Here is an 11,864-nt window from a genome sequence, read left to right on the forward strand (position 1 = left end):
CCAACTCTGCCCCTTTCCAGCCTCTACAATGACCTGAAGTGTCAAATTTTATCAGACTGCTTGGTCCCACTGGTCCCCTTGCTTGCAGAGAGAACCATGGACTTAGAGCAAGAGGCCTAAGCTCCCAAACCAGACGGCATTGGTTTGCGGGGCGACTCTAGGCAAGTCCTGTCCTGCTCTGAGATTTAATTTGCTCCTTTAACACTAAGATAGCTAGCTAGGAGAGTCCTAGGGTTTCCTAGCTCTGTGCCTCAGGAAACCTGCCCTCACCAGGATTAGAGGAAGTACCAGATAAGAGGCCCCCAAGGAAGGCCTGGATGCAAGCTGACACACAGAAAGCAGGGCTCAGGTTCTCCAACCCTGGCCTCCTCGGCCAATTAGGTTTGCTTCATATCCCTGGAGTTCCCCCTCCCTCCAAGCCCAAGAGAAGATGCTGGATTCCTCTACGTCCCACCAAGTAGGGAATAGACATAGGGGGAAAAAATCAGTCCTGTGTCTTTATTAATGAGGGTTAGAAAGATACCAGACCTGTCTTCCATGGGGTGGCCAGGAAGGTGGGATGGGCTCAGGCTCTGGGGATTCAAGGACAGACTGATGGTCTGGGAGGGGTCAAGATCAGGTCCTGGCAACAGCTGAGAAGTGCCCATGGCTGAGCTTTCAGGCACTGGGGCTGTCAGCTGGTTTTGTGGGCTGAGAGGTTGGGGCAAGGGATGCAGGGTAGGTGGGGCTGGCCTGGAATCGCCACCCTGCCTTGTCTACCTAGATCATCCACTGGTCCTGATCCTGCTCGTTGCCTTCCATGTCCACCTGGAGAGGAGGCTGAGTGTGGGTGGGACGGGGCCTCAGCCCCAGATCCTACCCCTTGGTGGGTCCAGGGTTTCTGTACCCCATCACTATCAAGTAGATCGGGTTAGGGACCCAGGAACAGAAACCCTCCCCTCCACCCCATGCCTACCTCATTGACTTCTCCATCATCAGGTGATTCATTATAGTCATTCATCTCATCCATGTCCTGCATGTCTTCATCATCTTCTGAGTCCTCTTCACTATCCTCATCGTCATCTTCATCCTCCTCTTCCTCATCATCATAGTGCTGGGAAGGCAGCAGGGAGCCTGAAGGCCCTACTGGGAAGCCTGGACCACTTCAAGCTGGCCCACTTGAAGCCTCCCTCACCCTGTCCCTACCCCCTTTGAATCTAGCAGGCTGGTGTGTGTTCTGCAAGATATTAGTACTAGGGCCTGTGTCCACCCACTGCAGCTCCCCTTTTTAGCCTTTACCTGGACTGAGAATCCACAACTGCTCTGGCTCAAAGACAGGACATTCAGAATTAGAGCAGAGCTTTGATCCACCATGGGCCTCACATAGGCCTAACCTGCTGCAGCAACTCACCTCTGAGGCTGGCTTGCCAATAGGTACCAGGTTGTTGTCTTTCTCTGCGATGCTTTGGAGCTGTGGGCAAAGGGAGGTTGGGAGGACCCAAGAAGGACAGATCAGGGGCATGGAAGTGGCCTACTCTGTCCCTAAGAAGACCCCTAGGAAGAGTCCCTAAGAAGACAAGTGCTGGGAGAGAAGCTTCTTCCCAGTTCTCAAAAAGATTGAATCCCTTTCTCCAATCATCTACCACTTATAAATTCGATCCAACTACTTAAACTCTTCTGGGCCTTGGTTTCTTCATGTAATTATGATAAGGGTTAAGTGACTTGGCCTAGAACATGGCAACTGCTAGATCCAGGATATAATAAATAGTTAAAATTATTAATTCCTGTGCTTCAGGGAAAAGAGTTTGGGCTGAGTGAGGGGAACCTGAGCTCTAATCTTGCCCAGAAGTCTCATGGTCCCTCAGCAAATGAGAACCCTGGCTCCCCGCGTGACTACTCCCAGCTCAGAGCAAAGAACTCTTCCAGGGAGGTCTCCACAGTAAGGCCCAAAGGCCTGTACTAGGTTCTCACTCACCCAGGCCTGATGCTGCTGTTCCTGCTGCTGTAGCTCTGTCTCCTCCACACAAGGCCGATCCAGATTAAACCACAGTGTCTCAGTCACACGGGGGAAGAGCGAAGGGAACAAGGTGGACATGGCTCCTAGACTGAGGAAAACAGTGAGGTGAATGTGTTTTGCTTCAGATTTCAATTGGCTGTAATTTGATTTAGGGACAGGGTGGAGTGGAAGTTAGCAGGAAAACACCTCTTCCCTCTGGGAATCACACAGACCTGGGTTTGAGTCCCGGCTCCACCACGTACTAGCTGTTTGTGGCCAAGTCACTTAACCTCTCTGGGCCTCAGTTTCCTCATCTGTAAAATTAGGATAATAACAATTATACCACCTTAAAAGTTATTCTGATAAGCAATGTTTAAAGCTGCAGGTTGTTTATGAAGGGAAAAGAACTAGAGCCAACTGTAGAGATGGAAACCAGAGTCCAGACTAGCATTACAAAATTAGAGGCAGCTGGGCTCTGCTAAATTATCTCTACTCCCTCCAAACTCTAAAACTTAATTTTTGCCCCTTTATCATGGTCCATGTGATGCCCACTCAGTATGAAACACTTGGAACACCAACTACCTCACTCGTGGACCAGTCAAACTGGGGGATAGAGGTTGCACCATGTGCAAGAAGGGTTCAGTACGATGCTCTAGAAGGCATGAATACATGGATAAATCGTTGAAAGACTGAACGGATTAACTAGTATGTACAAGAAAAGTACATCTGCTGAGAGAGCTGACCGGCAAGGTCCTGGGGAATCTGAATTAAAACACCTCAGCTCACAGACAGGAAAAATGAGACCTAGCAACAAGCTGACTGGCTTTAGGTCACACGGAGGGCCAGGGCTTAAAAATTGCGCAGGGAAGGGATCCATCTTCTCTGGAGGAGAGAAGAAAAGAAGAATCCACATGAAGGCCCGTTTTTCCCGAACTTATCTGACCAACCCTGGGCCAGTCCCTGCCATCCTATGGGCCCAAACTTCCCACTACCAAGCACAAAAGCTTCCACCCTCAAGTCCCATAAATACTGACAGCCCAAAGATCTTGCCTCAAAAACCCAACCCACCGCCGCAAAGGCACCACCCACTCTTTGCTTATTATGACAGCGCGGTTGACCAACAGAAAAAAAGCAGGGGTGGGCCTTGCACAGGAGTTTGGCCTTATAGAGTTGATGATCCCAAAAGGAGTGGGGCCTGGGTAGAGCCAATTAACTGAAAGAAATGCCGGATGACAGGAAGCGACACCAATGAATGACGGGTTCTGTGTGGACGGGGTGGGACTTAGTCCTAATGAAGCGGCCAATGAGCAGCAGCTCTTTAAGGGTAAAGCGTCTGAACCAGCAGCTTCAAAGGAACTGGGCTTCTCTGAGGGAAGGAGGGAAAAAAAAGAGCGAAGAGCCACAACTCCGCTTCTGTACTTACCGCCCCGGGAGGCGGCAGCCGGCGGCGACCCGGAAGTGCTTCTCTTAGTTTGAGCGGAAGGACCCACCAGACGCATGCGTCCTTCGTCTCCTTTTGTTTCCCGCTCCCTTTTATGAGACCGGAAGTGACGTTATACGTCTCTTAGTCCCGTATTAGTTGGGGGAGGGAAATTTGTTGCGTTTACCCATTGGCCCTCCCTGCCTTAAGTTTCAGCCAATTCACCTTTCCAGTTTCCTACCGCCAGTCCACCTAATTGTTCCTTTCCGTCTCCAATGGGTATTTGCACTCAAACACCTTTTTAAAAATGACTACTAGCATCCTGCTTTGCTATGGGAACTCTATCCTGTTGCTTTCCAGGAAAATTCGCTTTTGTCGCAAAAGCTGAGTGGTTTAACATCTTTCTTGTCACCTCAGACTTAGTTTCCCTTGTGAATGCAGTCATTCCTTTATGTATGTCTTAAACAACAATATGTGTTTATTAGATTCCATTATTTGCTAAAAGCTGGGAATAAATTAATAAGTATGGTCAGTGGCCCCAAAAACTTTGGTTCGGGGTGGGGGGGGGTTGGAGGGAGTCAGACCCTGCAGATCCCACTGGGAATTGACAATGCCTTTTCCTTCTTTTTTTTCTTTTTTCTTTCTATTTTTCAAGACTGGATCTCACTACGTACTTCAGACTGGCCTTGAACTCACTATGTCGCCCAAGCTGGCCTCAAACTTGAGGAAATCCACTTTCCTCAGCCTACCCAGTGCTGGGATTACAGTCATGTGCCACCCTGTCCAGCTCAAATGTCATTCTTTTTTTTTTCCTTTTATTGAGTTTATTGGTACAATTTAGGTATACAGTACAATTACATTCATTATTGGGATCTTGTACCTTTACATGACAGGTCTTTGTTCTCATTTTTTTCCCCTTGTCCGCGCCTTCCCTTCACCCACTTCTCCCCTCCCCATTTACAAACACTTCATTTCCATTTTTGGATTTTCTCGTATTTTTTTCTTTTCCCTCATTACCTTTCCCCTACCCTTCCCATTTTCCCTACACCTTTAGCTCTTTTCTTCCTATTTCACATAGTCAATTATCTCATTGTGGGACTCTTAACTGCTATGTAACCCCTAGTTAGCCAGCATATAGCAGCACACATTTCCTTCTACCCAGCTCCAAGATAAGATTAAAACAGAGTGTGTGGAAGCCTGGTACGGACAAACAAGATAGCGACTCAAGGCCTTGTTAGAATAGAACAGCCTGAGGTCTGGAGATGAAAGGCCAGGTGCACTGTATAGCTGACTCCTTTAGACAGATAACAGAAAACCGACCCCCTGACCCCTGGTCCACTTGCTGTGCTTGCAATCCTCTTCCCTTGCCTTTAAAAAACTGTGCTAACCCCTGTGTTGCACCTCTCTGAGCTGCTCAGTTCTGAGAGTGCCATCTGGCCTGACTAATAAAGGTCTATTTACCAACAAGCCTGATGTGTTCCTTCCTGGGTGACTCTCGTTCCTCCAGCGAGCTCCTGGAGCCTCGCTGAGCTATGGTCCCAGCATCTTGGAGGCTCTTTTGGCTGTTCAAGGCTCCCAGAAGTAAGGCCCTGGGTCTTGGATCTGGAGCTATCATCGGGCTATAGGACTCAGCATTGTGAAGACCCTTTTGGCTGTTCTAGATGAGAATCTAATTTCTCATTCTTTATGGCTGAGTAGTATTCCATTTTATAGAAAAACCACATCTTTATCCAGTTTCCAACTGATGGGCACATGGGCTGTTTCCAAGTTTTAGCTATTACAAACTGTGCCCCTATAAACATAGGTGTGCATATATCACTGTGGTATGATTCTTTTAATTCTTTTGGAAAGATACCCAGCAGAGGGATGGCTGGGTCAGATGGAACCTCTAGTCCCAGCTCTTTGAGGTATCTCCATATTGATTTCCATAGTGGTTGCACCAGTCAGCACTCCCACCAACAATGGAGAAGGGTTCCTTTCTCCCCACAGCCCCACCAACATTAGTTATTGATTGATTTCTTGATAGCAGCCATTCTTTGTGGGGTGAGGTGGAATCTCAGTGTTGTTTTCATCTGCATCTCTCGAATGACCAGTGATGTGGAACATTTTTTCATATATTTACTTACTGCTTTTACTTCTTTGTCTGAGAAATGTCTGTTCATTTCAGATGCCCATTTTTGAATCGGGTCTTTATATTTGGGGGGGCTGATTGTTTTAGCTCTTTATATATTCTAGATAATAGTCCTTTGAGGAACAGCTGGTAAAAATTTTTTCCCACTCAAATGTCATGCTTTATGGCAGTGTAATACTCCATTGTGTATTAATATCACATTTTCCTCATCCATTCATCTGTTGATTTACAAATATTCTGTTTCCAAGATCTAGCTACTATAAATTGTGCTGCTATAAACATGGGTATGGATCTATCCCTGTAATATTATATTAACTATTTTAGGACAATACCTAGAAGTGGGCTAGCTTGGTCAAATGGAATTTCTAGTTTTAGTTTTTTGAGAAATCTCTACACTTATTTCCATAGTGGTCATACTAGTTTCCATTCCCGCTAACAACATAGAGTTCCTTTTTCACTACATCCTTGACAGCATTTGTTATTATTAGATTTCTTAGTGATACACATTCCTTATGGGATAAGACAGTATGTTTATGTAGGTTTTTTTTTGTTGTTTTTGTTTTTGTTTTGGTATCGGGGATTGAACTCAGGTCCTTGCGCCTGCAAGGCAGGACACCAAACCACTGAGCTAAATCCCTGGCACTTGTCAGTGTAGTTTTAATTTGCATTTCTCTGATGGTTAGCAATGATGGGCATTTTAAATGTATTATTGACCAATTATCCCTCTTCTGAGAAGTGTCTGTTTCAGTGACCCATTTTTTTAAAATTTAGTCTTTTATTTGGGGGAAGTCTAATTTTGTAAATTCTTTATATGTTAGCCCTCTATTCAAGGAATAGCTGGCAAAAAACTTTTTCACATTCTGTAGCTTGTCCCCACCCCTCTCTTTTAGACAAGGTCTCACTATGTAAGTCAGGCTGGCCTTGAACTCACTGTGTAGCCTAGGCTGACCTGAAACTCACAGCAATCCTCCTATCTCAGCCTTCAGAGTGCTGGGATTATAGGCATGTGCCACCTCACCTGGCTGTGGCTTGTCTCTTCACTCTACTGGTTGTTTTCTTTGCTGTAATGCAGAATCTTTTTAATTTACTACCCATTTGTTTCAGTATTATTTCTGTGCCATTGGCGCTCTGTGCAGAAAGTCCTTGCCCACGCCTGTGTCTTCAAGAATTATACCTATTTATATGTTCCAGCAGATTAAGTGTTTCTGTTTTAACATTTAGATCTTTGATCCATTTTGATTTTAGTTTAGTACATGGTGAGACATATGGGTCTAGACTTAATCTTCTGCATGTGGATATTTAATTTTTGCAACACTATTTATTAAAGAGGCTATCTTTCCTCGAGTGTATGTTTTTTATTCCTTTGTCAAAAGTCAAATACCAAGGGCTGAGGATTTAGCTCAGTGGTTCTGCCACCTGCCTCACAAGCGTAAAGTCCTGAGTTCGATACCTGGTACCAAAAAAAAAAAAAAAAAAAAAAAAAAAAAAAAAAAAAAAGAAAGAAAAAAGAAAAGATCAAGTAGCTATATATGGGCTGAGGATTTTGCTCAGTGGCACTGTGCCTCCCTCTCAAGCATAAGGTCCTGAGTTCAAGCCCCTATACCAGGAAAAAAAAAATAGCTGTATGTGCCTGGGTTTGTTTCTGCTTTTTCTATTCTGTTCCATTGATCCACACCCTTGTTTAACCAGCATCATAATCTCCCCAGCCTTCCTCCTAATCACATGTTGGAAATGTCTACCCTTTTCATCCATTCATTTACCAAATACCTATTGATGTACCTGTAGATACAGACCCCTCACGGTACTATGTAGTAGATTTATGGTAGTGAACAAAACAGACCAAATAAGACCCCCTGCATCATATAGCTTCCATTCTAATGAGAGATAAACAATGAAGAAGAGAAAGGTGAAGCCAGGCATGATGGTGCATGATGGAGCTACTTGGACAGCAGGCAAGCCTTACAGGTTCAAGGCCAGCCTGAGCTTGTCTCAGAAATTTAAGAGGGCTAGGAACATAGCTCAGTGGTTAACAGGAGACCCTGAGTTCAATCCCCAGTCCCCACACACATTAATGAGAAAAAAATTTTTTAAGATTGCAGTAAATACTGATGGTAACTAGGAATAAAATGTTGTCAGGGGAGTTGTTTAAATAGGGGAGTCCAGGGAAATCACTAGAAGGAGTAACTTTTGGGTAAAGGTCAGAGAGAGAGAGAGAGAGAGAGAGAGAGAGAGCAAGAGCGCAAGAGAGAACCTCTGCTGATATTTTGGAACAAGGATTTCAGGAAGCAAGAACAGTAAGGGCCTAGATTAGCTAGAGCAGAGTGTCCTGTGTGGAGAGGAGTTGATGAGGACACAGAGGCACAAGGAGACAGATGCCTACAACTTTGTGGTCATAATAAGGACTTTACCTTTTACTTTGTGTTAGGGAACCAGTGGTGGGTTGTAAGCAGAGAGAGAGAACCCACCCAGTCTGATTTACAGTTTGACAGAGTTAATGTCCTGTGAAGAATAGACCGGTGGCATGAGAGGAACAATGGCAGAGGCAGAGAGACCAGTCATAACCGGCTATAGTAATCCAGAAGAAGTAGATGGATGGATGATAAGAAGTGGTTGGATTTTAATATTTATTTATTTATTGCTGGGCATTAATCCAAGGGTGCTGTACCATGGTGCTATAGTCTCAGACTTTTTTTTTTCCTGAGAGATAACATCTAAATATGTTGCCTAGGCTGGGCTCCCACTTGTGATTCACTAACCTCAGCCTCCCAAGTACCTGAGATCCTAGGTGTCCACCACTGCACCTTGTGAATTTTGAACATATTTAGAAGATAGAGATAGAAAGGCTTGCCAGTGGCTTGGGTATAGAGTCTCAGAGGGAGAAAAGAGCCAAGATTTTTGCCCTGAATAGCTTCTCCCATTTTTTGAGATGGGAAAGACAAGGGAAGTACTTTCTGAGAAGGAGAACTGTCTGGAGCTCTTGGGGTCTGTTTGATTTGAGATGTCCATTAGGGGAAAGATACTGAGGGGCTGTAAACTCATGGATCTGCAGGTCAGGAGCAGGATCGAGGGTGGACAGGTCAATGAGGGAGTCACGAGCATTGAGCGTGTCTAACATGATGAGACTGGGTGAGATCACCAAGGAAGTGACTGCAGGTGGAAAACAGTTTCCTTCAGTATTAAGAATTTTAGTTAAAAGGAAAGAAAGAAAAGAAAAGAGAAAATGACTGTTTTTCATTTAAAAATTTTTTTTTCATAAAATCTTTTCCTATGCCAATGTCTTCAAGAGTTCTGCCTAACTTATCTTCCAGCAAGTTTAGTGTTTCTGTTTTAATATTTGGATCTTTAATCCACTTGGATTTTAATTTAGTGCATGGTGAAAGATAAGGGTCCAGTTTTAATCTTTGGCAGGTTGAGATCCCGCTTTTCCAAAACCATTTATTAAAGAGGCTATCTTTCCTCCACTGAGGATGGTCAGCTCCTTTGTCAAAGATGATGTAGCTGAGTACATCTGGATTTGTTTATGTGTCTTTCAATCTGTTCCACTGATCCTCAGATCTGTTTCTCTGCCAGTACCATGCTGTTTTTATCACAGTGACTTTGTAGTATAGTTTCAAATTGGGAATTGTTATACCCGCTACCATGTCTCTGTTGCCTAGGATGGCTTTTGCTATTCTAGGTCTCTTCTGGTTCCAAATGAATTTTTGGATCCTTTTTTCTAGTTCTGTGAAATATAGTGTTAGAATTTCCATTGGCATTGCATTGAATCTCTATAGCAGTTTCGGTAGTATGGCCATTTTCACTATGTTGATTCTTCCTACCCAGGAGCAGGGGCTATCTTTCCATTTTCTTATATCCACTTCGATCTCTTTTTTCAGAGTGCTGTAGTTTTCAGTGTGTAGGTCTTTTGCTTCTTTTGTTAGATTGATTCCTAGATACTTCATTTTTTTTAGATGCTATTGTGAAAGGAATTGCTTCCCTAAAGAATCAACAACTGGGATCTCATCTTATTAAAAAGCTTCTTCACTACAAAAGAAACCATCAACAGAACTAAGAGACAACCTACAATGTGTAAAAAAATTTTTACCAGCTGCTCCTCAGACAAAAGACTATTATCTAGAATATATAAAGACCTCAAAACAATCAGCCCCCGCAAATATAAAGACCCGATTCAAAAATGGGCATCTGAAATGAACAGACATTTCTCAGACAAAGAAGTAAAAGCAGTAAGTAAATATATGAAAAAATGTTCCACATCACTGGTCATTCGAGAGATGCAGATGAAAACAACACTGAGATTCCACCTCACCCCACAAAGAATGGCTGCTATCAAGAAATCAATCAATAACAAATGTTGGTGGGGCTGTGGGGAGAAAGGAACCCTTCTCCATTGTTGGTGGGAGTGCAGACTGGTGCAACCACTATGGAAATCAATATGGAGATACCTCAAAGAGCTGGGACTAGAGGTTCCATCTGACCCAGCCATCCCTCTGCTGGGTATCTTTCCAAAAGAATTAAAAGAATCATACCACAGTGATATATGCACACCTATGTTTATAGTGGCACAGTTTGTAATAGCTAAAACTTGGAAACAGCCCATCTGCCCATCAGTTGGAAACTGGATAAAGATGTGGTTTTTCTATAAAATGGAATACTACTCAGCCATAAAGAATGAGAAATTAGATTCATTCATAGAAAAGTGGATACATATTGAGGATATACTCCTAAGTGAAATACATAAGTCACATATGTGTAAATACCAAATAGTTTCTCTGGTGTGAATAAACTACAATAGTACATAAGATCCTAATGAGATAACGGACAATGTGCAATAGGAAGAAAGGGGCTAAAGGTGTAGGGAAAGTGGGAAGGGTAGGGGAAAGCTAATAAGGGAAAAGGAGAAAATATGAGAAAATGAACAAATGGAAATGAAGTGTTTGTAAAGGGGAAGGAGAGGAGGGGTGAAGGGAGGGCAGGGGCAAGGGGAAAAAATGAGAACCAAGACCTGTCATGTAAAGGTACAAGATCCTAATAATGAATGTAACTGTACTGTATACCTAAAACGTACCAATGAACTCAATGAGGAAAATAAATTTTTTTTTGTACCGGGGATGGAACTCAGGACCTTGCAAGGCAGGCGGTGGTACCACTGAGCTAAATCCTCTGCCCTTTTTTGGTTTTTTGCGACAGGGTCTCACTTTGTAGCCCAGGCTGGCCTTGAACTCATGGTGATCCTCCTGCCTCAGCCTCCTGAGAGCTGGGATTAGAGGCCTGTGCACCATCATGCCCAGCTAAAGGATCACTAATTTAAAAAGCAAAATAAAAGATAGATAATAGGAAACAAAATGATAGATGTTTTGCAAATTGGAGGGGGGGCCTAGGGGTGAAGGGGGGGAGGAGAAGGAGCAGTAAAAAGAACATGTGTTACTTACGTGAATTATCCCCCCCATGAATGTAATCACTACTGATGTACTAATACACATGTGCAGATACAAATATTTAAACAAAGGGTTTGAAGAAGAAGGAAGTGACTTGTGACCAGTTCTGTTCCAAATTGTGTTTCTGTTTCTTTCCCCAGCCCACCCTGAGTCCTGGGAGGGCAGAAGCAGAGCGGTTTCTATGCTCCCGGGGCCCAGCCTGGCCTCAGGGGTGACTCCCGGGGGTGACTCAGCTGCTCCTCCTCTCATCTCAGGCTCGAGGCCTCTCCCGTTGCTTTGTCTCACAGAATCCCTACTGCGAGGACCCTTTGCCTGTAGTCCTTCTTGAGAGTGCTGGCCTGCTGGAAATTCTCCAGAAACCTTGAATTTCTTTCCAGTGTCCTCAGCGGGGTTCAACAAGTCCCAGCCATTCACTGAGCACCACCCCTTGTTAGGCCCTGGTGACAAAGAGATGAAACAGAAATAATCCCTGCAGTCTAGTCCAGTGAAGGCTAAGACAATTATAGAAAAGGGTGGGAACTGCTAAAATCAATGTGTGCGGAGAATGTTGTGAAGGCACTGAAGAGGGAAAAGAATAGATTCTTGGGGGCTGGGCATGGTGGCACAAACCTGGAATTGAAGCACTTGGGAGGTGAAGGCCAGAGGATTACTAGTTTGAGGCCATCTTGAACTACATAATTAGACCCTATCTTGGGTGGGGGTGGTTTCTGGACAAACTAGATTTAGGCTTTTGTTCCAGAGAAGGAAACTTTTCAGTGGGCCTTGAGGGACGAGTAGGAATTAAGCCCACTGGTAGACATGTGGGAGAAGAGGGTGCACAGAGAGGCACATTACATTCAAGGGCACAGAATTACAAGATGACTGCACGTTTGGAGAACAGTGAGAATCCTGTGGGCAGAGCTA

General features: G+C 44.3%; 1 protein-coding gene across 2 annotated transcripts; it reads right to left on the minus strand.

Moving 5' to 3' along the window:
* Window positions 1-15: 15 nt before the first annotated feature.
* On the minus strand, window positions 16-3,503 carry Anapc15 (anaphase promoting complex subunit 15). Of its 2 annotated transcripts, none has more exons than XM_019204391.2 (6): window positions 3,399-3,503; window positions 2,209-2,289; window positions 1,955-2,084; window positions 1,391-1,450; window positions 956-1,093; window positions 16-819 (listed from the first exon to the last, which is right to left on the minus strand). In XM_019204391.2, the coding sequence occupies exons 3-6, from the start codon at window positions 2,072-2,074 to the stop codon at window positions 760-762; spliced, it is 378 nt and encodes a 125-aa protein (XP_019059936.1). In that variant the 5' UTR covers window positions 2,075-2,084; window positions 2,209-2,289; window positions 3,399-3,503; the 3' UTR covers window positions 16-759. The 2 variants fall into 2 exon arrangements, with proteins under 2 accessions (XP_019059936.1, XP_010601508.1); XM_010603206.3 differs by having other exon boundaries at window positions 16-807; window positions 3,399-3,502.
* Between the last annotated feature and the right edge of the window lie 8,361 nt (window positions 3,504-11,864).

This window comes from Fukomys damarensis, unplaced genomic scaffold (genome assembly GCF_012274545.1).
Source record: "Fukomys damarensis isolate Sample0158 unplaced genomic scaffold, DMR_v1.0_HiC HiC_scaffold_16, whole genome shotgun sequence".
Lineage (NCBI taxonomy): Eukaryota > Metazoa > Chordata > Mammalia > Rodentia > Bathyergidae > Fukomys > Fukomys damarensis.

Excerpts from the sequence above, each read along its gene's own strand:
- Anapc15 (XM_019204391.2), bottom strand. The coding sequence starts at position 2,074 with ATGTCCACCTTGTTCCCTTCGCTCTTCCCCCGTGTGACTGAGACACTG. Across the intron at positions 1,094-1,390 it reads TTGGCAAGCCAGCCTCAGAG|CACTATGATGATGAGGAAGA; the intron begins GTGAGTTGCTGC and ends CTGCCTTCCCAG. Across the intron at positions 820-955 it reads ATGATGGAGAAGTCAATGAG|CCTCCTCTCCAGGTGGACAT; the intron begins GTAGGCATGGGG and ends ACCCACACTCAG.